This window comes from Amyelois transitella, chromosome 5 (assembly GCF_032362555.1).
Source record: "Amyelois transitella isolate CPQ chromosome 5, ilAmyTran1.1, whole genome shotgun sequence".
In the NCBI taxonomy this organism is placed as follows: Eukaryota; Metazoa; Arthropoda; class Insecta; order Lepidoptera; family Pyralidae; genus Amyelois; species Amyelois transitella.
The window spans coordinates 3,570,420-3,597,230 of record NC_083508.1 but is presented as its reverse complement, the minus strand read 5'-3'; the positions used below and the strand labels follow the sequence as shown (position 1 = coordinate 3,597,230).

The window sequence follows — 26,811 nt, the reverse complement described above, 5'->3', positions numbered from 1 at the left end:
ATATGAACAAAATAATAATTTTAACATTTAACAAATGAATAACTTTTAAAAGGACCAGGCAGCAATCGGCATAAAAAAGATTCCGTTGATTAAAATAAAAATCATTAATTATTTCGTACAGAAGAAAACCAATCTAAACACCTATTTTTCATTAACATGAACATGGCATGTTTATCTGCCGTTGGCAAAAATGTGCGTACAGTCAACATTAGATTCTTGTAGACAACACAATCACACGTTTAGATGTTCGCGCGCTCTACTAAAGCCATATCTAAAATCCTCTATGGTCTGGCGCAATATATGTGATGTACATGACGGTGTATAAGCTAGTATCTTTTCCTCTAATACATATTACAACACGTCTGCCAAGATATTGCGTCTCGTCGGTCGAGATCGTAAACCTAATTTGTGCTAAGAAATTTCTTCCGTATGAAGAAAATCTGCTTTTTGTTAAAAGGCTATTTTTCACTAACGATATACAAACGTAAATAAGAGTTAATTTTGTGCCGTCGTTAGTTGGCTTATATGATATTATATTTTTACAAATTAACTAACCTCTGGAAAAGACAAAAATGCAGAAGAATTCTTCCCCTCAAGCTTTGAAGGGAAGCTTTAAAAGAAAACTCTATTGTAGGCAGCTCAATTTATCAATTTGATTGATGAGAGGGACCTTTTGTTTCTTTATTCATAAAGAATATTGCACTAATGAAATTAACAATATTACCTTTTTTCTTAGTAAAAGTTGACGAAAAATATTTTCAATGTAATAAAATTATTTTGTTGAACCATTATTAGTGTTAGAAAGTGTAAACGTTAGAAGAGCCAGAAACCACACGCCAAATTTTTCATACCCCGTGAAAAATGCCTATGCTGTTTGCAACTACCCCATAATTTACGTCGATTGATCCCGAAAGGCTCCACAACCTTCACCGTGATATATGGACGACATTCTTATAAATCTCCATACCATAAACGATGCCATGTATGATGTATGGTCATAGAATTCTGAAGTGACGAGGGACCGCGTCGCAACAAAATAAATTATACAGATGTCCTCAGAGAATGTAAAAAGTAAAGACAAAAATATCAGGATTCATATTAAAAATATATAAGAAAAGTTGAACTGAAAGTCTTTTCTTTCCCTACCCGTCGACCCAGCGACTAATGTAGAGAAATTTAGGTGTAGTTAAAAAATTTTGTAATCACATAGACGACTTTGAAATAAAATACACAAGTATTGAATACAATAAGCCTCTTTGGCGCAACGGAAGTACGCTTCTCGGTGACACCGGAGGTTCCGGGTTTGAATCCCTGCCAGGGCATGATGAGATAAGAACTTTTTCTAATTGGCCTTGGTCTTGGATGTTTATCTATGTTTATTTTAAAATACAGTATCGATGAGTTAGTTAATCGTAACACAAGTCTCGAACTTACTTTGTGGCTAACTCTATCTGTGTAATTTGTCCCGTTTATATTTACTTATTTTTACTTATTTATTTTATAAAAATGTAGGTTTATATTAAGGAAACTCAGCCATGCATATAGACACAGACACAATTGCTTGGCACATTTTGAAAGATTATCTTACACGAAGAAACAAACATTTACGTCTATTTACGTCCGTGGAATGTAAATAATATGTTAAATTATTCGTACCGTTGTTATGTTAAAACCTAGCTGAGGTTTGGTATGTGTTATTGTATGGAAATAAATGCAATTATTCAAAGGGCTTTATTTATTTGTAACTCTCCGTCTGTCTTTATTTAGATCGGGAGCTTGGCCTACTTAGACAAGTTAATACATTAACCGTGGTTCAATATAGGTTAGGTTCCCTGCAATGGTTACGGAAGTCAGAAGGAAGTCATTTGGTAGAAAAACCTTACTGAATCAAAGGTGCTCCTTTGACCACAATAATCTGGATTGGGTACCCTGGGCTACTTTTCAGAGAGATGAGCATGTTATCGGGATTAAGGTCAGTAGGAAGAAGATGCATTGGCAATCGCAGTTTTATACTAGCTGTGTCCGTGACTTCGTCCGCGTGAAATAGTTGTTTTGGGCATCAGTGAAGGCCCTCAAGGACGAATAAATTTCCCCGTTTTCGCATTTAAAGAAAGTTTGTAAGTATTTCAGTATGTCAGTATGGATGTTTGTTACTGTTTCACGCAAAAACTACTGAATCGATTACGATGAAATTTGGTATGTAGGTAGCTGAAAACCCAGAATAACATAAAGGCTACTTTTTATCCCGGAGTTCCCGCGTGGTTGATAGGATTTCCAAGCGGACGAAGTCGCGGGCGGCGCCTAGTGTGCATATAAGGTTGTGAAAAGAGGTCGACAATGCGCATACGTCGCTACACTTACAGTGTAGCAAGCGTCTTCATCTACATAACGATTAACGCTTGCGATTATGTTGGGTAACTTGTACCTACCCTGGATTCACTACTAGGGTCATGTAAAGCAAGCGGCCGACCGTAAAATCTTGGACAAAGCGATTCCTTTGTCATTCTGCTAAACACACAACCCTATTAATAGGAATGCGTAGTTTGACACAGAAGTGGCATAATACATAAACTGTATTTTGAATATATCAATAGAAACAATAGTAGTGTATCATATATATAAAATTCTCATGTCCCGATGTTCGTTCCCGTACTCCTCCGATAAGACTTGTCCGATTCTCATTAAATTTTTTGAGCATATTGAGTAGGTTTGAGAATCGGCCAGGTGTTAGTGGCTTAGTGATAAGGGTCCCCCCTTAACATTTATTTTAAATTTCTTTTTTTTTATTATGTCGCATTAAAAATACATACAACCCTAAATTTTTATACTTTTATCAACCAACCCCTATTTTTTAATAGCCATTTTAGTAATTTAATCATTTTTCATTACCGGTCGATAACTGATCAATCGTCATTTAATATTATTTATATGGCAAAACAATGTATGCGTCATGGTCAGCTAGTATGAGTATAATCTAAAACTGTATTGTATATATTTTTTTATTGCCACTAGATTCTACTGCTACAAGTTTTCTTTTTATTATAGTACATACGTAAATTTATCCCTTCCGGGGTAAGTAGATCCAACAGTCTCGAATATACTGAATAGCAACTTTTAACTTTATATTTTATTAATAAATAGATACTATTCGTTTTTTGTGTGTGATAGGTAATTTTCTGATTTTTTCTTCTTTACATAGATTACAAAGTAACTATCAATTAATATCTATCACTGTACATGGTTGTCACATAATAATAATCACGTCTATAAAATACGGACGTGACTCGTCTGAAACGCAGTCTCGTTCCTAGACATACATATACTACTCTGTCAAGAAAGTAGCAGGAAAAGATCAATAATACACAAACTGTTTGTTATTCATCCAAATTTATTTTATCACCTTCAAAATATGCTCCTTTAGAAACGATACACTTACGCCAACGAATAATCCAATCATCAAAACATTTTTTAAACGCTGTTTCCGGAATTGAGGTCAGTTCTCGCCGCGAATTCTCTTTTATGTCTTCTACCGATTGAAAACGGGTGCCACGAAGTGGTAATTTGAGTTTAGGAAAAAGAAAAAAGTCGGCTGGAGCCATATCTGGTGAATATGGTGGTTGCTCGATGGTATTTGTTGAGTGTTTGGTTAAAAATTCGTTCACAATGATGGCCTTGTGCGAAGGTGCATTATCATGGTGCAAAATCCAAGAATTTTCTTTCCACAAATCTGGCCTTTTTCGTCGGATTTGCTCTCTTAAACGCCGCATAACACTCAAATAATATTCCTTATTTACCGTTTGACCTTCCGGCAAGAATTCCGAGTGCACAACACCGCGATAGTCAAAGAAAACAGTCAACATGACTTTGACTTTTGAACGACTTTGGCGTGGTTTTTTCGGTTTCGGTTCAGTTGGAAGGCGCCACTCCGAAGCTTGTTGACTAGTTTGCATGTCAAACTCGTAAACCCACGTCTCGTCACCAGTAACAATGCGTTTCATGAATGTTGGGTCGGAATTGACTCGTTCTAGCATGTCCTCAGCGACTCTCATGCGATTGAGTTTTTGAAAAAAATTCAGGTCTTTTGGGACTAGCCGAGCGGCAACATGTTTCATACCCAAATTATTAGTTAAAATGGTACGGATCGACTCGTGAGATACAGAAAGTTCGGTGGCTATCTCTCTCAAAGTTGAATGAGGATTTTCAGTCACTATTTCCTTCACTTTTGCGATGTTAACTTCAGTTGCAGACGTTGATGGCCTACCAGAGCGAGGCAAATCTTCAATCACATCTCGGCCGCTTTTGAACGCTTTGTACCACTCATAAGCACGAGTTTTTGATAAAGTCGATTCACCGTAAGCCTTCTGTAACATTTTCAGTGACTCCGAACACGATATTCCATTGGCAATGCAAAATTTAAGACAAACTCTTTGTTCGATGTTTTTATCCATTATGAAATTAGCAATACACACTAGATATGATATAACTAAAAATAGCACTGTATTTAATGTAAACAACAGATGCAACTCAAACTCCGCGCCAAAATGGAAAACAGTTGTGCCAATCTAACAACAACAAAAAAAACAAAAATTTGAATTTGGAACCATAAATAAATAATCCATTCCCGATACTTTTCTGACTGAATGTATACATACATTTATGTATCACTAATTGTTTCGTACATACATGCCAATCATTCTGGGTAGAAAGTAGGTATCACTCGGAGTGTTACGTCTAGATTTTATCTCTGCAAAACAAAGTACCTATAAAACATTCGCTTCTATTATGTCTTCAAGTCTATCTGTTACTTAGTGGAAAAGAGAAAATAAATTTCCCATTTTGTTAACGATGTTTTAAACAGTATACCTTCTTACCTTTTTATCAATGAACATTTGGATCAAGTATAAAATAAAAAAAATATATTGAAATAAAATAAGGAAATAAATGAAAAAATTTCACCTATATTTCTTTCATTGATGTGTGTGAAATAGAACGTACGTACAATCGCGTCTACATCGTCACGGTCAGCTGTATGGCGTAATAAGGCGTAATTGAGATTCAAATAGTGACAAGTTGCTAACCCATCGCCTAAAAGAAGAATCCCTTGTTCATAAGCCTATCCCTTAGTCGCTTTTTACGACATTCATGGGTAAGATAGAGTGGTCTTATTCTTTTTTATATTGGCAACGGGAACCACACGGCACTATTTATTTGTGTGTAAATTTAGGTATTTTGTAGTTAACATTTCAAATTGTATCATAAGATAAAATAACTTTTCGCCATTTTGTCATTTGTAAAAGCTATTCACAATAAACGCCATCAGTACAACTGTCATGCTTGCTTACACGAACTCTTAAACACCATTCGTTAGTTTAAGTGTTGAGAAAACACATCCATTCCGGGATTTCGCACAAGAAAACTCATATTTGAGCTTCCTAATAAGGTTTGGCTAAACATCGTTATGTTTAGCTAGTATTCGTGATTTCTAATTCAACTGGACACGGTTATACAATATGTTTGACTAGCGAACCTTTTCTATAAACCTTCTTCGTGAATCTCACGATGATTTCCCTCACCGCGTAGGAGCATCGGTTAATATTCAAATTAATGTACATAACTTTGAAAATAGTCATTGATGCATGGCCGAGGTGGGATTGTGGTCTTATTATTTTTTTTATACATGCCGGGAACCACACGGCACCCAAATGATGATTGGACCATTAGATAAATCGTGACGAGTGGACAAACGAACCCACACACAATCCAATTAAAAATATAATAGGATTTGAATTGAATAAACAGAATCACATTAAAACACTTAAACCGATTTTTATGGAACGCTTATTAGTGGACCCGTTGGATGTGGGTTAGAAAAATATTTGTGTATAGCCTAAACCTAATCCTTAATATTCGCTTTTTGTGCTTTAAATAATTAATGGGATCAATTTTCAGATCACGTTTCCAAGTTCGTTGAAAATCAATGGCTGCTAATGGCAATAGCAAGTAAATTACTACCTACTAACGGAATTGCAAAATTATAGTCCACGAAGTCACAAAGGGTAATAATGGCTTGATATATTTCTGAGAAACTATACATATTGAGTTACGCTTAAATTGTCTCTATAAAATTATTACTTAAAGTGATAAGAGTGGAAATATTTGCATCTGGCAGAGGTTTTTTTATGTGTCTACCTTTTACTATACTAACCGATGCTCTTACGGTGAGGGAAACCATCGTGAGGAAACCTGCACATTCAGGCAACTGGATGTGTAACCATGGATCCAATACGGGTTAAGTTTACTGTAATGGTACGGTTGGTTTTAACGTAATGGTTGCAGAGGTCAGATAGGAGTAGCTTCGTGTAAAAACCTGACTCACCCAATCTAGGATCCATGGTCAAAGGCATACCCTGGGCTCTTTTTCAGAGGTGAGGATGCAACCGGGGCTAAAGCCTGGATGAAGATGATCTATCCTTCATTATTTAAAATTTAAACACGGAATATGAATTAAAAACACGCTCACTCACATTTGCGCGCTTTTGGTTGTGTGGTCGTGTATAATTTACGGTGTAGACAGAGCTACCAGTCACAAAAAGACTGAAACGTCACGTTAAGCTGTAAAGCTTTACGATGGAATTAAGATTCAACAATTTACAGGTTGCTAGACCAATGCCTTAAAGAATTCCAAGTTTATTATCCGTTCCCTTGATAGACTTTTACAATCTGCACTGTAAGGGAAGCAGCTACACACTACGTTTTCTTCGCTACGAGACAAGCATGGAAACTTGTATTTGAAGAATGTGCGCCTATTTCCTTCGCCTTTTACGACATCCATGGGAAAGGTAGGTGATCCTATTCTAAGGTTTCGGAAACCATACGGCATAGCCTCATTCTGTGTAACTTGCTAACAGCCGAGATTACTTACCCTGATCAAACATGACGATTTCTACTGTCGAATCCAAGTTGACATTCTTGACATGGACACACTCGTCGCCTTGGCCGGCTCCTTCTGGACACAAGGACCCTGGGGCCACGTCGGAGCCCTGGGTCAGCAGTGGAGACGCCGGGTATGTGAATCGGTGTCCATCGGTTTGACCCCAACTCTCTGTAACAATAGAAAAGTTAAAATATAATTTGCTTCACTTATGAGACATATGTATATACATTATAGAGACGTCTATATGTCTTGCGGGGTAGACAGTGCCAACAGTCTTGAAAAGAGTAAAAGGCCACGTTTATCTGGTATGGCTTAATTATGGAATTGAAATTCAAATAGTAACAGGTTGCTAGCCCATCGGCTACAAGAAGAATCCCAAGTTTATTAGTCAATCCCTTAGTCCCATTTTACGACATCCATGAAAAAGATATGGAGTGGCCCTATTCTAAAGTGCCGGTAACCATACGGCACCTGCAACAATTAATTAAATTATTTCAATTTCACGCAGTAGTTATCCAAATATTGTTACATGATATTAATTTAATTAATTTACAGCACAAATACTGAGATGCAATAAACGTTATATTATTATTTAAGGTGCGTTTAAATTTGTTACAAATAACTATAGTCTATTTGTTTAGTCTACTGAAATTAAAAATAAATAATCTTAATAAAGTTTCTTATTGTGAATATACATTTATAAATTAAATTATTGACATGAGAAGACAAAACAGAATGAAATAATAGGTAAGAATGAACTTTCGCTATTAACTATACTTTATATAAGAAATTATTTTTTCTTATTCATGATTTTTAAATTTATTTCAGTAGTTAAAAAATGGAATATTAAGATGTTCAGTGACATTAAACTGAAACTTTTACAGAATAAATTTATACCTATTTTTTTTTCTATTATTTACTTTAATTTACACGAGTACTATTTACTGTCGTAAAAGGCGACTAAGGGATAGGCTTACAAACTTGGGATTCTTCTTTAGGCGATGGGCTAGCAACCTGTCACTATTTGAATCTCAATTCTATCATTAAGCCAAATAGCTGAACGTGGCCATTCAGTCTTTTCAAGACTGTTGGCTCTGCCTACCCCGCAAGGGATATAGACGTGACCATATGTATGTATGTATGTATGTACTATTTACTTAGAAGTTTTTTACTAAGAATTTATCCATACTACTGTGTTCTGTTCTACACGTTCATTTTCTAACCAATATAAATGTATGACTTATCTAATTAATTATTACAAAATTAATTTTTTGTTAAGAGTTTGTTCAAAATTACTCTTAATAAAAATTATTCAAAATAATTACATATTTTGAATACTAATTAATAATTTTACTTATCTTTAGCTGAATTAATTCAAATTTTTATTACGTGTACATTGAAAATATTTGTAATGAATTAAATCAGCTCTTAAACAAACAGAGGTTGTATAAACTGTTGTTTCTCCTGATTAAACTAATCCCTTAATGGCTTAGTGGTGGTCACCCTGCGTTAATTAATAATGGGATCAAGCTTCGACCGTTGTAACACGACGTATCGGTAATTAATTTACTATTGATGTGATTGATTCTCATCAAGGACATGTTCCGTTCGACCTGTAATTATATTCAAATTAAGCTTTTTGATTTGAAGCCTACTGTATTAAAAAAAGTACATATATACATTTAATCCTGTCTTTATAGCTTTTGGGAAAGTCAGAGCCAGTAGTCTTATAAAAGACTGGAAGGCCACGTTCAGCTGTATGGCATAATGATGGAATTGAGATACAAAGAGTGTTGCTAGCCCATCGCCTTAAAAAAGTACATATTCCAAGTTTATAAAAGTTAAAAAATTTGATTTTAGAGTAACATATCTGGTGTCTTGTAACAGGTCAGAAAAACAGAAATGAAGATTTCCTTGCCTTTCTAAATCTAAATGACAATTGTCTTGCGCGATCCAAATTACAAATATTTCTCATAATATTAGTCGCACCATAGCTATAAAATACATTCACTTCATTATAAATATATAGGGTATTGGCCAAATGATTTTATTTTAAGAAAAATTTGAAATTTTTATAAAAAAACTATATAGAACACTGAAAGGCATACGTTTCCATTTTTAAAATTTAAAACAAACCACGATTAGTCTTAATGATACTGAACATTATTTAATTCGTTCATTCGTTTGTCGTTATCCCTATCGGTTAGGACCAAGCCTCATTTCAAATTAATCGAAGACTCTTATGCCATAAAAGGTAAGTAATCGAATAACATTAAATAATACCCGTTTCGGTTCGCCCAGTATTAATTAAAGTTAGGAATTAAACAGGATATGAGGGAATAGAAAGGTAGAAGAAAGATTAAAGGAAAGCGATTGTTTTATTTAGAAAATAAATAAATATTTTAGAAGAAATTGCTGTTTACTGCAATTTTTTTGCTTATAACCTTTTTGCTTTATTTTCTCATCATCATCTCAGTCTCAAACTCATCATCATCTCATCAGGACTATGCGGAATAGTCAAATATCGGAAAGTCAGATAATTATTCTCCACAAAAGGTATAGCCCATAAAATAAACTTTCTTTCTAAATTCATGCTAAGAAAAACAAAACCGAAAACAGAAGCAAAACAAAGCATCAATCTGTTCACAAAAACATGACGTTTGAAAAATTTGATAAAGCCATAAATGATGTTATATAAAGACAATGGAATCCCATATCACATGTATGAGAAATAAAGGGGAGACATAACACAAACAAATTGTGTTTATTCAGGCCTTACGGATTGCAGTATATGTTTTTCATATATATTTTTGTGCAGTATATTTAGAGTTCCCTTCCTCATAATAAAAACGGAACCCACTAAGGATCTCTGTGTCTTTAAATTTCAAATATGTATGTATGTTTGCATAAGTAATTATATATAAGATGGATAATTCTGAAAACAATGCCTTTTTAAATGAACAGGCATTTTTTCGGCAGGCAAAGGTGAGTAATTTATTATTTTAACATTATTGCAATACAAAGTAACACATAAAAGAAAAAATATTTGACAATTTCAAATTGATAACAACACCACACTTCGGGAAATTATCTACAGATTTTAGTCACAGATTACAGGAAACCTCTTTATGAAAATGCATAGGTTACTGGTACATAAATGAAGAAACAAAAAACAAAGAAATTTTAAGGGAATTCCAATGTACGGAACATTTTATCACGCCACCGAAACTTACAGAACAAATAGTTTGTATTCAAATAAATTATTTTTGACCTCTTCTCTGACAATCATAACTTTCACGACATTCCGACAACACAATGGAACCAAATAATAAAGATTTCTTATTACCTATCAACCACTCTTAGGGTTAGTCCACACCGAAGGCGAAAACGCGTGACACGCCGTGTCGTGTAATAACTAAAGATTTTAATTAACTCTATAATGTGATATCGCTTTGCGCCTCAGTGTAAACTAACCCTTTTAAACATCACACATCATTTAACACATCCCAAAAAAGCGGGAACCTACCTTTCACTTACATGTTAATCAGCCTGTGTAAATTTGATTGCAAAACAAAAGTCACTAAACAGGTTTATTGTACTAAACATTTGCCTAAGAAAAAAGGGAACCTTTTTTTTACGTTTACTTTGACTTGTGGCAAAAATGGGTCAAATTTTCACCATTTAGTCATACCATCTCCATAGTATTTTTAAGAACAAAGTAAAGAAGCTGGTTTTGGGATCTATTTTAGGAGTTTATATTGATTTTTTGTATGTATTATCTTTGGCCCGTTCCTAATTAAATTTAAATTCCAAACATTTCATTTCTAGTAATTATTAACTCATTACATTTATTCATTAAAGACATACTAAATCAAAAGGGTTAGTTTAACTTTGTCACTTAATCTTTGTTACACGTCTGCATGTAGAAGCACACAATTTATTCAATCTATAACATAACATATAATCACGTCTATATCCAACAGGGGTAGATAGAGCCAACAGTCAAAATTTAAACAGAAATTAGGTCTTTTCTACGTTTCCATTCATACAAATATTTTTACTTTAGCAGCCTTTGGATAATATATAAACGTACCTCGTCACCATAATAAAGGTATTTTGTGGTTACAGCATGGTCGCAATCATGCGTATGCGCAATATTCAGATATTGCTTGCTGTGAAACGTCCGCTTACCTCACTTTCTTTACGCATGGTAGGTACTAGTACTATTTTCTATTTATAGCTTATATTTTGTTTTGATTATATTTTATTAAGAAAAGTGATAGATTTTTTGAACGTCAGTGCCAGTTTCCTCCCTTTTCGTGCAGATTTTAAAACTAATCAAGAACTTTAAGAAACAAATAACCCAAAATTACAATATTTAAATCTTTATAATATTAAGATATGTAGGAAACAGATATATATGGATCCCAGAGCAAGTAAAGCCGCTGCCGCTTTAGGAAAGGTGTAGCTTAAATTGGAATTACTGAACATTTTGAACAATACGGACACACAAAAGGTGGATTATTATTACGGAGGGCTCCAAATTGAATGAAAACACTTGTCTGTTATATAATAGACGCAACGAAGATGATAGGTACGAGTATAAATGAAATTGCATTTATTTCACCACGACCAAGATATAACTAGCCTTTTACTAAGGTGATGCATATAAGACAGCATCTTCTAAATCTCATCCAGAAAACTGTCCCTATCTAAACTAACATACCTCAATAATGGGTCATCCTAATTTGATATTTTATATATGTATGTATATGTATATGTATTTATAATGTATATTATGTATCTTGTATGTATTTATGCGATTTTTTTTCGTAATGTATGTATTTTTCAGTATGCATGCGCACTTTATTGCACCACCAACTTAAAGTTTTTCCTGTTTGGTCAGCTGACTTGGTGGTAGTAGGTTGACTGGTAGAGAACGCCAAACGGCATTGAGTCCGCCTTTCGTACATTTTTGTTTTGTGCAATAACGTTTTAAATAAATTAATAAATACCTACTGTACCCACCGCACAAAAATAGTGGTAACACTAGGAAGACGCTGGCCACTATACAGTGGGCCACATATTAATACCACTTTCGTTTATACGTATCGAAGGCTTTTCTACGTAGCCCACTGTACTTTACGGACGCAATTTCATATAACGTTAGATGAAACAACGTCATTATGTCTTCCACTGATGGCCGTCTTTACGCTCCGAGACATTTAGTTAAGCTCCCGTCAAACGCTTTCTTGTTATAAATGACTGGTCACGACTTCACCCGTATAATATATAGGCTCAATTAATCAGCACAGAAGAAGCTACCTAAAAGTACTACTAAGTAAAAAATTTGTATTTATCCTCCAAAATAAATAAAAGTTATCTTTACAGGCGAGTTTTATAAAAAAAAAATATTTTCCGTTGATGTTTTTTACCTTACCTCTTGAATTCACTTTTGTCACATGCCTGTCATGTCTGAAAACCACCTGCAGTTTGACATAGCCTGACAATTTCTCCTATTCCACGTAAGCCGAGATTCATGCAGAAATTAACAACATAATATTTTCCAAAACTCAAACGAACAAATAATTTATCGAAATATGTCGATTTACTTACATTAATCTCGTCTATAACACTTTGCGGGGTAGCAAGAGCCAACATTCTTAAAAGGACTGATAGGCCACGTTCAGCTGTTTGGCTTAATTATAGAATTGAGATTTAAATTGTGACAGGTTAGTAATCCAAGTTCCAAGTTTATAAGCCTATCCCTTAGTCGCCTTTTGCGCCAAATGGGACAGATATGGAGAGGTCCAATTTTTTAATTGATGCCGGGAATTACACGGCACTTGTCGATTTAATATGAAAATAATGACGAAACATGACCCACTTACGCTTGCAGTAATCGTTAAATAATAAGTAAGGTTTGCCGGAACATGCCGTGACCAATGACTGCTAGACGCGTTAAACATTAAAATTTTATGTCGCTTCACTGACACACATTTTATAGAAGTATTTAGGAAATTGTATGAGAGTTTACCACCAATCACAAACAGACTGAGAAGCGCTAGAAATTTTAATAATACACAAGTTCAAATAAGAAGAGAATCTGTATTACTTGGAATCTTTTAAGTAAAATCTGCTATTTACACGTAATTTTGGATAGGTATGTTTTAATTGCAAACTCTTTTATATTTATGTTCGTCATCTATTACGTAATACTGAGCGTATACATAGTTGTTGTAATAAGTACTTACATTACATTAAATAAAGATGATACCCATACAAGTAAAGTAATGCAGTCGGAGTTCTTGGCACCATGCCACAAGAGCACCGCATTTTTTCTGATTAAGTTTTAAGTATTATTTAATTTTCTTTTTTTTATTAAATTAAGTTTAAATGTATTAAGTTAGTTTGTTATTTATAAAGTAAAGTTATTTAATAGCTATCGTCCAGGTAACATCCTCACTACTCTGGAGAAACCGGGGGTGAGCCTTAGACCATATACCCTGGATTAGGTGAGTTAGGTTTTTGCACGAAGTGATGATTCCCATTTGACCTCCGCAACCATTGCGGGGGAATTTAACCCGTATTTTATCATGTTTACTATCCAGTTGCCTGAATGTACAGGTTTCCTCACGATATTTTTCTCGAAGTACTTATGAAAGAATCTGTCTGTTATCATATGTCTTACTAAACATACATATAATCACGTCTTTATCCCTTACGGGGTAGACAGAGCCAACAGTAAGCCGCTCATTAGATTAAATATAAAAGCAGTTAATCGCCATGATACAAATAAATTTCTTCCACATAATTTTGCAAGCAATGCGTACTCGTAATAGATGGTAATGCGAACGCCTTTGACTCATTTACGTAAAGGTTGTTCTACACTTTGTAAAGGTATGTGCGAGAAAATCTACTTGTAGAAAATTTCTACTTCAAATTTAGAAAATTAAAGAGTATAATATATTTTCCTTCCCATGGATGTCGTAAAAGGTGACTAAGAGATAGGCTAGTAAACTTGGAATTCTTTCGGGCGATGGGCTAGCATGTCACTCTTTGAATTTCAATTCCATCATAAAGTGTATTGTAAAGTAGCCTTGCAGTTTGTTCAAGACAGATGGCTCTGTCTACCCCGCGAGAAATATAGACGGGACTACGCATATGTATTTAAAAGCTTCCCAGTTTATTTTTATTTTATTACTAAGTTTGGATAGATTGTCGTGATAGTATCCCATTGCACAAGTCTGGAACATTTCAGGCTTTTAGAAAGAAAGTTTACATTTATGTATTTACTAAGATGAACTGTATAAAATCCAAATATCTAATGACATAATTGTTGTCCCAATCCTACATCGCACGGATCGAAAGTAATCCTATTAAGTTTAGGGTCAGTAAAGCTCCGTAATTTATTTATAGACCCTTTATCCCCATGGGAACTTTTATCTGTGTCATCTGGAAGGTACAAGCTGCTCGTTTTTTAGTGTTTCAACATCAACGAAAAGTATCAATGTCTTTTTCCGTGCTCCAAACTATGATTGCAAAATTTCATTAACATTGGTGCAGTGGTTTTATGAGGTACATACAAACGTTTTGTCGAAAAATAAGGAGGTTTTTTTTATAATTAAATATTATTTTACCAATCAGATAAACTATTTGATGACGGGCTCTGTAGCGCAACGTTAGAACGCTTGTCTGTAAAACCATAGGTCTATATTAGTGTCCGACCGAAGCTTCGGCTTCGGCTTCGGCTTCGGCCACCTTCGGCCAAAAAATCCACCTTCGGCGAAACATTCGGCTTCGGCCCAAAATCCGGCCGAAGCCGAAGGTTTCGCCGAAGGTCCGAGCGACCGTCGAGATTGAACGAACTGTTACGAAAGTCATGAGGCGGCGGGGAGTCACTGTCAAAATATCACATTGCTGATTGCATGCATCAAAACAAGTCCGTACGTGTATTTAAACGAGTGTTTTTGTAAGAAATCAAATCATTATTTTTACCAGTAGGTAAATCACAAACTTTTATCTATACATATAATAAAACAGTAAAAATATTTTGTCTGTACATTTAGTATTTTCGACTGAAATGGATAGAGGGACACTTAGAATGAATAATAGAAAGCAAAAATATTTTTTTTTAATTTCTTGTCTGTCTGTCTGTATGTATGATCACGATTATCTCCGAAAGTACTAAACCGATTTACTTCAAACTTTCACCAATTGCTTTGTTTTAACTCAGAATAACATTAAAAGTTTGTTTCATAAAATCGGTTCACAAAAAAAAAAGTTATCGACATTTGAATGAACTCAAGGCCGGCAAATAAGTTACGAAATTATACCTATAACATATAAATATAAGTGAAAGGCGACTAAGGGATGGGCTTACAAACTTGGGATTCTTTTTTAGGCGATGGGCGAGCAACCTATCACTTTTTGAATCTCAATTCTATCATTAAGTCAAATAGCTGAACGTGGCCATTCAGTCTTTTCAAGTCTGTTGGCTCTGTCTACCCCGCAAGGGATAAAGACGTGACCATATTTATGTAGTCTACTTTAATTTCGACACCAACGCAACGGCTTCGATGGGTTAGCCCGTGAGACTGTGAAGTTGGCGGTCCAAGTTCGAATCCCAACAATTACAAGATATTTTTTATTATTAAAAATATATTTTTTTTGTATTGTTTGAGTATTTTATGTAAAAAAACTGAAAATCAAAATACTACATATAATAAAACGGTAAAAATATTTTTTCTGTACATTTAATATTTTGACTGAAACGGATAGAGAATTTTTTTTTTACATTTTTTGTCTGTCTGTATCTGACTGTATGATTAAAATTCAACTCGAAATTTACGCGGACGAAGTCGCGGGCAACAGCTTGTTTATCTCTAAACCAACCACCTCTTTGATATATCATCAACTTCTATATGAAACAGTCAATATATAAATCTTCAATATTGAGGTTTTGAAATGATTTTAATATTTATTGTAGCTTGTAGACAATATTGAACAAAATTAATTACTGAGTGCTGAGAGAATATAAACCTTCGGCTTCGGCTTCGGCTTCGGCCGAAGGTTGTGGCGATAGCCGATTATTCGGCTTCGGCTTCGGCTTCGGCCAAAAATAGACCTTCGGTCGGACACTAGTCTATATACATAATTATTTGTTAATATATATACCATGTGCCTACAACTTTTCCTTTTACGTCTTCCTGTGGATAAACACAATCAATCCAGGACCCAGGAGTGGGTAAGTCAAATAATTCCCATAGAGAGTTGATTCCTACGAATTGAAGACTTTTAAGGCAAGAGTCAATAATGTATGGGGGACTACCATGCTCTCTTCTTACCATCAGAAAGGTCAATAAAGTCAAACGCACTCGCTTTTTTACTACGCTTTTTTTTTATTATTAGCTTGGGTTGTATGTATGTATGTATGTATGTATGTATGTATGTATGTATGTATGTATGTAACGGAATCTTTGAGCTTAATTTTCACTGATTTCTAAACGTCTGATCAACTTGGAACTTTGCACACGTATCAAGGACCGATGACAATGCAATATTTTGATAAGAGTTTCTCATTATCCTTATTAAAACTGCCAGGATTAATAAATTCATTTTTAGATCCTTCGTATGAGAGTAAGAGAGACAGAGATAGCACCAGTGCCAGTAATCTCCATACAAGAAACCAAGAAGTTCTGACGTATAATGAGTCAAAAAGAGATGTAATATATTTCCATATAATGTTACTATTAACCTGAGGCTTCTTTATTTCATCGCATTGCTCCATTTAGAATTACCATTAGAAACCATAGTAGAATTAGTAGAATATTTTAAAACAATAAAAAATATATAAGTAATAAAACAAAAGTAATAAATGAAAATTGAACAACTAAATTTACAAAAATACAAGAATAAAGTTACTACCTACAGAACTTTGCGATATTTAATACGTATTTAACATATTAATGCAATTCTTGAATTAACATTAGGTATCTTTTGCCTATTTATAATAGCAACACTGTAATACTCGTTGGGAAAATGAGTGACAGTTTTTTATGTCAAATAAGTTTTGCAGTAAGTTTTGATTGAATTCGATTCGAACACCTGTAAACTTTCTTTCTGTTGTTTTTTACCGGTGCCTGTGTATTTACCTATTTGCACTTTGTTTTGTGCTGATAACTTGTCGTTATTTGGAGTTTGGAATGTTCCGTTCAGTCGAGCTTTGTTCTTCCGGATATTCGTGTGATTTTATCATCTGAGATTGGACTCTGACTGTGTTTACTGTGTTGTGCAGATATTTTGAGATAGGACTCCTGTAAAAAGTACCTTATTATTTGAGATAGGAGTCCCAAGTTTGTGTTTGTTTTTGTGAAAGACAGATTTTACAACAAAAGTGCCACGATGTCTTCAGATAAACTTTGTTGCGTTCCTGGTTGTAAAGGCAGTGGAGGTATGTTTGAAATATTTTTGTTCCTGTATCAATCTGCCTCTTAATCTTGTGGTTTGATTCCTGGCAAGGCCACAATCGAAAATTATTACGTTTGCTGGATAGTCAAAAATATTATTAACAGTGATTTATCACTATAAAATTCTTTTCAACTGGGTTTAACAATCATCATACATACATATAATCACGTCTATATCCCTTGCGGGGTAGACAGAGCCAACAGTCTTGTAAAGACTGATAGGCCACGTTCAGCTATTTGGCTTTAAGATAGAATTGAGATTCAAATAGTGACAGGTTGCAAGCCCATCGCCTTAAAAAGAATCATGATGATGAGAATATTATGAGATTTAATCCAATCAGGCCACATATAACTTTAAGAAAGTTAGTTGTGAAAACCTCCGGCGATGGGCGCATGGTTGCAAAAGTCTTTTCTAGTAAGATAGTTATACCAGAAGTGTTAACTTCCAAAAAATAATTGTATAAAAAAACTAAAAAACTACCCGTTTTATTGCAAATCGAACTAAAAAATAGAAAATAAATAATAGTTTAAAAAAAACTAAAAAACTACGCTTTTATTGCTAATCAAACTAAAAAATAGAAAATAAAAATTAATGACAAAGGAATTCAGTAGTAGCAAGTCGAACAATCAGTTATAGTCAGTTGTAGTAGTAATTACCTCGGATTAAAATTATAACAAAATTAAATTTATAAACAAAACAATTTAAATCAGAGTAAAAAGCGTGGGGTGCATTTTACTTCATTTTCATAACTCTCTTGTCATAAATATATGCTAATAGAATGATTTTAATATTTACTACATCAGGCACCCCACGCTTTTTACTCTGATTTAAATTGTTTTGTTTATAAATTTAATTTTGTTATAATTTTAATCCGAGGTAATTACTACTACAACTGACTATAACTGATTGTTCGACTTGCTACTACTGAATTCCTTTGTCATTAATTTTTATTTTCTATTTTTTAGTTTGATTAGCAATAAAAGCGTAGTTTTTTAGTTTTTTTTAAACTATTATTTTTTATAAAAAGACTCAGGTTTGCACGCCGCGATAATGTTAACAGGGGATTCTGCTTGGATCGTTTTAGTTGTCGCAATAATTCAACCTATCTAGCAAAGGGAATGTTGTGATGTGAAAAAAGATGTAGTTACAGGAATAGAAAAGGGTATGTTGAGATATTGATTTTATAGATATTGATTGATTGGGTTCGGTCATGTGGAGAGGATGAATGAAAACAGGTTGACTAAGCAGATATACAAGGAGAGTGTGGAGGGAAAGGTCGGAGTGGTAAGACCTAGACGAACGTATCTTGATCAAATTAAGGACGTCCTGGTAAACGGTCAGGTCAAAAGTACCCGAACCCGCCAAACTTGCATGAAGAGAGTTATGAATGTGGATGAAGCGAAGGAAATATGCAGAGATCGTGGCAAGTGGAAAGAGATAGTTTCTGCCTACCCCTCCGGGAAAGAGGCGTGATTTTATGTATGTATGTATCTAGCAAACTGTTTGAATCTGATTTCCATCATTGGGCCAGACAGTTAAACCTGGCCTTTCAGTCTTTTCGGGACTGTTGGCTCTGTCTGTCCCATTAAGGATGAAAACTTTATATTAAATATGTATGCATGTAGTATCAAAGATGCATATTAACTTCTACAACAATGAAACCGTATAAATCCATCAAGATGGCTTTGAATGTCAGTTTTCGCGCTTATTGTCAGCAACAAATTGTGATGAGCAATGTTTGTCGACCCGTGTCTGCCTGTGTCTACTAATGAATGGCCAAACATTTCGCTGACATTTCCTTTGTGAGAGCGTTGACGGTTTATGTCACCTCACCTTTGGGTGAATCGTCACATTGTTGCTTGAACTTAGGTCAATTTTGGTTATATAGTTGTAAATTTCTTCATTAGTTATTAGGATCCCAATAAGTAATTATAGTTATAAATTTTGGTATGTGTGATATCTATATTTCAAATTTACTGTCTTCTGATAATGTGCGGAAGTCGTTTTTTAACAAGTCACGTTCAGATAAATTTAATTTATTTTTACTAATATAATTCATTCGCTTTTGAAAAGTTAAACAAGTAAGTTTTTTTTATAATTCCATATCCAAAATGTAATTAAATAATCAAAACGAAAAAACTTAATTGCTACAACCCGTTCTCAGCTACCTACCCTTAATATCTCTTTTTACCTGATTCAATCAGAAACAAAGTTTATTTTACGTTTCAAGTTACTTTTATTTGTGAGTATCTATACTAATATTATAAAGCTGAAGAGTTTGTTTGTTTGTTTATTTGTTTTGACGCGCTTATCTCAGGAACTATTGGTTCGAATTGAAAAATTCTTTTTGTGTTGAACAGACCATTTATCGAGGAAGGCTTTAGGCTATTTATCATCACGCTGCTATAAAAACTATAAGGAGCGAAGAAATAATAGAAAATGTGACAAAACGGGGACAAATTATTCCTCCTTGAGGATTTCAATGATGCCCAAAATAGCTATTCCACGCGGACGAAGTCGCGAGCACAGCTAGGTAATAATAAGTACCTAGTCAATCATTCAAGTTAACAATAGTGAATTAACATGTTATTAAATATGTATGTTCATTAATAACCACTCTCCAATCTCCATTTTGAAAGTTGTATGGTGCGGTTTTATAACATTGTATGTTTATACTGTGGGTCAAACATATGTATCCGGTGAAGGGAGACTACACACTCGAAAAATGGACTCAAAATAAATTGACACTATTGGTTATTCTACGCTCTTTTGAATTTCAGACAAAAAAGGTTTTAAAAGTTTAACATATGTCTGTTTAATAAATAGACTAATATTAACAAAAGGCTTTATACAAGTTCCTTGTATTTTAGATTCAGCTACTAATCTTTATTTATTTTTTTATGTCCGTATGTTCCGCTTTACATTAATACAGAACATAATATTTTATTGTATCTCTAAATCTAATCTTAAATGTTAAGGAAAAGAAAACTAAACAGAGCGTTAATTTATAATACCAGTAATATTCCGAAAGTTTGAACAATCCATAATTAAAATAATTAAATACACTTACCCACTCGTTTCGCAGAAATCTGCCGCGTAGAGTAATTAAAAGGCACATAAATTATCTCGTCCAATTCTCCGGCCAACTCCGCCGGCATTGCGTTTGCGCCACGAATTTCGTCCAAACATAATACACTGTCTTTACCGCACCGACCACTAATCACTGTTGTTAACTCATCTTTCACTTGATTTTCAACTTTGTCTTCGTCTTTATGTAACACTTTAGAGTCCTTGTTTTCATACACTAATTCACCAACACCCTCTAAACCATTCTGGCAAGAACTTTCAGCGGCCACCCTTATTTTGTACGCGGTGGGTGCCCTTTTTGCATCCAGAATAAAGTCCGCGCGTTCTCCCCGACCTAAGGTTATTGAATTAACATCCACTGGCTCAATCCTATGACCATCTAAAGCAACAATTTTTAATACATGCTGGTCTATAGTAAATTTCACTGGACAGCTTCTGGATCCCCCGCCGTATGCTAATCTAAAACGGTATCTCTTACCATGTTCGACGGCGAATTTCGTTATCGGAGCATCTGGTGATTCTAGGGTGTTACCTTTGCCGTTTATCAGTAAGGATTCTGCTTTAGGTCCTTTTGACGTCATTCCTGCTAATGGACCCATGGAATGACCCCATTCGGAAATGAAAATTGTGTGTTCTGAAGCGTCAACATCGTATAATTTTCCGAGCGGGTCTAAACGAGGGGATTGTCTTACTACCAGTGCACCAGCGAGGCCGTCAGCGGCGTCTGCTGCTGAATGGGCGTGGTACATGTGCGTGCCAACTGCTGACGCTCGGAACTTGTACTGGAAGGTTGTGTAAGCAGGCTGGGGGCATTGTGTCAACATGGGTGCTCCGTCCATGAAAGGAGTTTCTTTTTGGGGTTGTCCTCGCCAATGGATGGAGAGGGCGTGTGCCGGTGCTCTATGAACCACGTCCACCACAAGGATGTCGTTGTGACAAACATGAAGCACTGGCGCAGGCAACGCTCTGTTGGCTGACAATACACCTCGCTCACGCCCGTCAGCTGATATACATAGTTTCGGACATTCGCCGCCATCCTTTTCCGTACAACTTCCGCAAGATCTGTAAAACATAAATAATTAGGTATAAAAAGTCTACTGCATTTTCGTATTATAATTAGTCAATTAATCAAGGTATACATTTAATAATTAATGAATTATATAAGTACTTACTTGCTTAGTGTTTTATAAACTTCAATGACTAGTTTCACTCGACATATCATGGGCCAATCGAGCTCATTACACTCTCTGTCGCAATTTTCGAAATATTCCTCTGAAAAAATATTTTCTTTATTATTCGCAATATTACTAGGTGTTAACTAAGTTTTAGGTATACGTAGAGTAAGTATTTCTAAGCGTACAAGTAATGCATTTATCCTATTAAATAAGTATTAATCATTTAATTAAGAAGATCAACAAGTCTTTACTCAAAGGTCTAATGTAAAGAAAATCGTTAGAAAAATAAAATATATACTACCAAAGTTAAAAGTACATATGTAAGTATGTATACGATAACTACTACTTATCAAAGTACCTACTTATTTGAGACAAAACATTTTCGAATCAATCTAACTACCTATATGTAGAATTATAACAACACAACGTTTCGTTATTAATATGATTGATATGATATGATTTAAATAGGTCTCTGAAATATAAATCAATTAAAATAGTTTAAACTTCACACTTATTACCTGGCATCGGCGTGTGGTAAACAATAATCACAATAATGGCAAATATTACACTCAAAACAAATATCCTTTGCAAGGACATAAGCATGTAGTTAGGTTTCTTATAATCCACGCTTTTAGTTTCAACCGCACTCTTTTCTGTTTCCATGATGACTTTTGTTTATTTCACCGTTATTACTTTATCTTTACACTGTTTATATCACATGGTTACGATGTAATCGGAAGTGAATGTGGCAGACACGCGACCACACAAGTCCACCATCAGATGGCGACTGGTTGGTGAATGGGCTGAACGGTTGACTGTTGCTTAACCACTGCATTCGTGCATTTTGGACCTTGCAGAGCAAGGCAGTTAGACATTCTTAAATTATTGTAATCGCAGATGGATAGATCGGGATTCTCCTTTAAGGCGATGGGCTAACAGCCTGTTTCGTTTTGAATCTCAATTCCACCATTGGGCTTTAAGTTTTTTAAGACTCTGTTTACCCCGTAAGGAATAAAAACGTCATTATTTGTATGTATTCAGATTGATACCTCCAAGATAGGGAAGCAAATTACTACTTACAATGTGGTTTTAACCATAATCCAATAAGAGTCGAGTTCCCATGAATAGGTTACGAAGGGAGTCGCCTCGTTAAAGCCTGACTTACTCAATCTAGGTTCATGGTTATAGACGAATCCCGGACTCCTGTTTAGAGCGGTGAGGATGTTGCCAGGACAAATGCCAGAAGAAGGAAGCATTCGGTTATGTAGCCCAGACTCCGCTAGGAACTATATAAAAGAGTGACGAACACGCAGCGACTATACCTACTGAATAATGCTCTAATTATAATAATGCTTTAGTCGCCTCTTTCGACTTCCACGTGAAAAAGATGGAGCTGACCTATATTAAAGTTACAGAGCTTATAAAAACCAATCATCACTACCTACTTTAGAATAAAGTCCCCCTATTTTTGTCTGCCTACCTCGGAAAGATGACAGATTTTGTTCCTTACTTACTACGGGAGCTAGAAGCCTTTGGAAAGTATCATTTCCAGAGGCATCCCGGGTCCACTCGATCCCACTTTCCACATGCAGGTGTCATAATTTTGAGAAAGAGTTAGTACTCGTCGTAGGAGTGTTCACCCTTAACCGACGAGCTTCTATAATCAATGTTATAAATGTGGATGAAGCGAAAGAAAAAGCATGACAAGTGGAAAGATGTAGTCTCTGCCTACCCCTCTAGAAAGGAGACGTCTTTTATGTATGTATAATGATTTAATTTATTTTTCGCAAGACTGATAATCAGAAGTGAATCCGCCACAACTCTCTCTGTGCGTCTACGCAGTTATGCAACCTAATATTGTGTAACAGAAGTATTAAACTACGTCGAGTCAGAGTACCCACGTTATCTTATTACGTGACCAAAGCGAGCTGAATTAGAAACTTATAATATTACTAGTTGTTGCCCGCAACTCCGTTTGCGTGTTATTGGAAAAACGAAGGTTAACGTTATTAAATTTATTAAAATTTTTGTACATATTATAGAGTAACTGGTCACTTAGGCTTCTACATTACATGATCCTCCATTTTTTTAACACTAAAAGAAAATTTAATTTTCATCATGTTGAAAACTTTTGTACAGACGTCTTTACCATAATTCGGATGAGTGAGCTGGTCTATAATGGTTCAGATCTTCGATTTCGCTCATCAGGTTGAACAACTTTTGTTAAGCCATCATTTTAATATGTATTTCCTAAATATAGTTTAGCTTAGTTGTTAGATATGGTTCGATATCAGCTGTTCTAGTTTCCAAAATAAATTAACTATACCTGTATGTTGGCCAAGCATCAGAGCTATACAACAAAAAAGTTTCATTCAAGAGATTAGCGTGTACAAACAAATATACAAACATACAAAAAGACAACCTTTTTTGTCAAATTCATCTTTGGTTACTTTTTTTTCATCGTTATAAATTATTTTCTTGAAAATATATTCTATGTAAAGACAATTTATTTTTTTATTATTATGTAGGTATAATATGTTTTATTATTATGTTTTGAAAACCCTTTTTAGCTTGTAAACTTTTTTTTCATAACCAGTTGTTGCCCACAACTTCGTTCGCCTTCTTCGTTTATTATAGTTTACCTGAAACATCACGGTTCTCAATCAAGTGTTCCAGTTTTTGCCTTTTTTATTTCACTTCAACTTTTTTGTTTTATAGGCCTGGGCAACAGGCTTAATAGCTGTTTAGGAATCTAATTAACAAAAAAGATTTATAAGAATCCGTCCAATGGGTACCTTGTTCTGGAGATCAGCGTATACAAACAAACAGTGTTACACACATTGACGTACTATCTACAACTTTTGTTGTAGAAAGTACGTCAAGTTGTTTATAGTTGATCGAAGGTTACACACATATAAAAATTTTGCTTGATTTAACTGTGTGGTTTTTCGTGTTTCTAATTCTTTGGCTTTATCAGGGCACGCTTCGCCCTCAAAGCGGCCAGCGGGTTACTAGACTTATTAGCTACCAAAATTTCCGCTTTGGGTACCTAATGATGAACTTGGCACCTATCAACACCGGGCGCTTCCGGCGTCCATTCAGCATTTAGTGATTCGCTTACCCTCCGACTTATCGACTCTCAGTCACACACGCTCTCGCTGTTGACCATCTATCTCACGACAGCGGAAGAGCCATCGATCGCACGACCCCCATGTAGTTACAAGGGTCTGCAGGACGCTAGGACGCTTCTGAACCTGAGATTCGGCATGAGCCTATTCAGCGCTCCGGCCGCCGACGTCAAGCGCGGCTCTAATTCCGCGAAGACAATCCTTTTGTTTTACGTGTGGAAAGACCTTTATGTGGGGTACCAGGCGGGTTATATGAAGCTTGAACCCACTAAAACCACATGGTGCCATCGCCTTCGGCTTTGTTGCCAGGAGCATGAGCTGGCCTCGCTCATATTCCCGACGCGGCGGCCGCTTGCACAGCGGCCTTGGCTCGCGAAGACAATCCTTACCTAACTTAACCAAATCGGTGTGCGAGTACTGTGCATGGTGACAGGCCTAACTCTCAAAGGCTTAACTTATCGATATCTATACCGCCGGGTAGACACAGCTAACAGTCTCGAAAGGATGAAAGGCCACGCTCAACTGTATGGCTTCATAATGGAATTGAGATTCAAATATTTACAGGTAGGCGATGGACTTGCTAGTCCATCGCCTACCTCGCGTGACAAGAAGAATCCCAAGTTTATAAGCCTATCCCTTAGTCAGCTTTTTCTACATCCATGGGAAAGATATGGAGTCATTCTCTTCTATAGTGCTGGAAACCACACGGCATCGATATCTTTATTCTGAAATTCTCAAATTAAAACTCAAGAAAAAAGCTATGTGGCTTAAAAAAATATGTTCTAAATAGGTAGGTACCTACTTCATCCAATTTTATTCAGCACACTAAAATAAACTAAAACTTGAATTTAGATAACCTATATATTATATCTCATAATATACTAACCCACTGCATTGGCATTTAGTGTACATAAATCACTACATAGTATAAAACAAAGTCGCTATTTTAGTCTGTTTGTCTGTATGCTTAAATCTTTAAAATTACGCAACGGATTTTGATGCGGTTTTTTGTAACAGGTAGAGTGATTCAAGAGGAAGGTTTTTATGTATAATAACATTTCTAATTTTGCACCCGTGCGAAGCCGGGGCGGGTCGCTAGTAGTCAATACATTAAGAATATTATTATGTAAACTGAGCAATGGCTCAACAGAAAAGACAAGTAGGTAGGTATGTACTCAGATTACTATTTATCTGAAACAAATGCGATTTGCATCCTCTTATAATTTATTTCAATTTAAATTTAGAACGTTCACACTGCAAAATCACCTATTTTCGGAGCGAAAACTTATTTTTTAATCACAGCGGTTTGTAAATTGTAAACAGTCAAGACAATATTATACGACCAAATTACGATGAGCATAGCCAATATAGCCATAAACTTAAATATTCTAGAAAAAAAAGTCTTTTCAGATCGGTTGCGTAGAGAATCAAAGGTAGGTGAAGATAACCAAAATGGCTTCTGACAAGTGCACAACAGTGTGAACTAACGACATTAAACGAGTAAAAAGAAAGAGATGAATTATATTGATATTAATCAGCACAGCACAAGAAAAAAACTACATAAAAACTAAAACTAGCACTACATCGATATCATCATAATCATTTTTCTGGACTGACTGAGGCTCAATCATTATCAATCACTAAAAATTGCAGTGTTGCTTGCTCATTTATTATAAAATACTCCATCCAAAATTTTATAGCAAAAATGATTTGATTGTTAAAGTAAATTTTTATTTGGCAAAGGGAAACGTTAAGAAGTGGCGGCGCCTCCGGTCTGGATTAATACTCGAAGATCCCGGCCAAGCTATATTTTATAAAAGTTGTATAATTTTAACTGTAATTAATGTTTGTTTTTGTTTAATATTCTTCGATCAACTATAAACAACTAGATAAACAGTTCCGAGCAAAATAAAACAAAATATCGTCCTCACCTCAATACGTAATTATTATTACGCATATTACTTCGACTATTTGACAAAGTCCTATGTCCAAAAACAAGTGTATTGAAAATTGAACC

At 35.0% G+C, this 26,811-nt stretch overlaps 1 protein-coding gene across 1 annotated transcript in view; it reads right to left on the bottom strand.

Moving 5' to 3' along the window:
* The window catches only part of LOC106138305 (uncharacterized), a 28,647-nt gene extending 6,057 nt beyond the window's left edge, over window positions 1-22,590 (bottom strand). Inside the window, exons 1-4 of the mRNA XM_013339429.2 lie at window positions 22,185-22,590; window positions 21,664-21,763; window positions 20,475-21,553; window positions 6,923-7,102 (exon numbers count right to left, since the gene is read on the bottom strand). Of these exons, the coding sequence (XP_013194883.2) occupies window positions 6,923-7,102; window positions 20,475-21,553; window positions 21,664-21,763; window positions 22,185-22,329 (1,504 nt within the window). The 5' untranslated portion in view covers window positions 22,330-22,590. The remainder of the gene's footprint in view (window positions 1-6,922; window positions 7,103-20,474; window positions 21,554-21,663; window positions 21,764-22,184) is intronic.
* Between the last annotated feature and the right edge of the window lie 4,221 nt (window positions 22,591-26,811).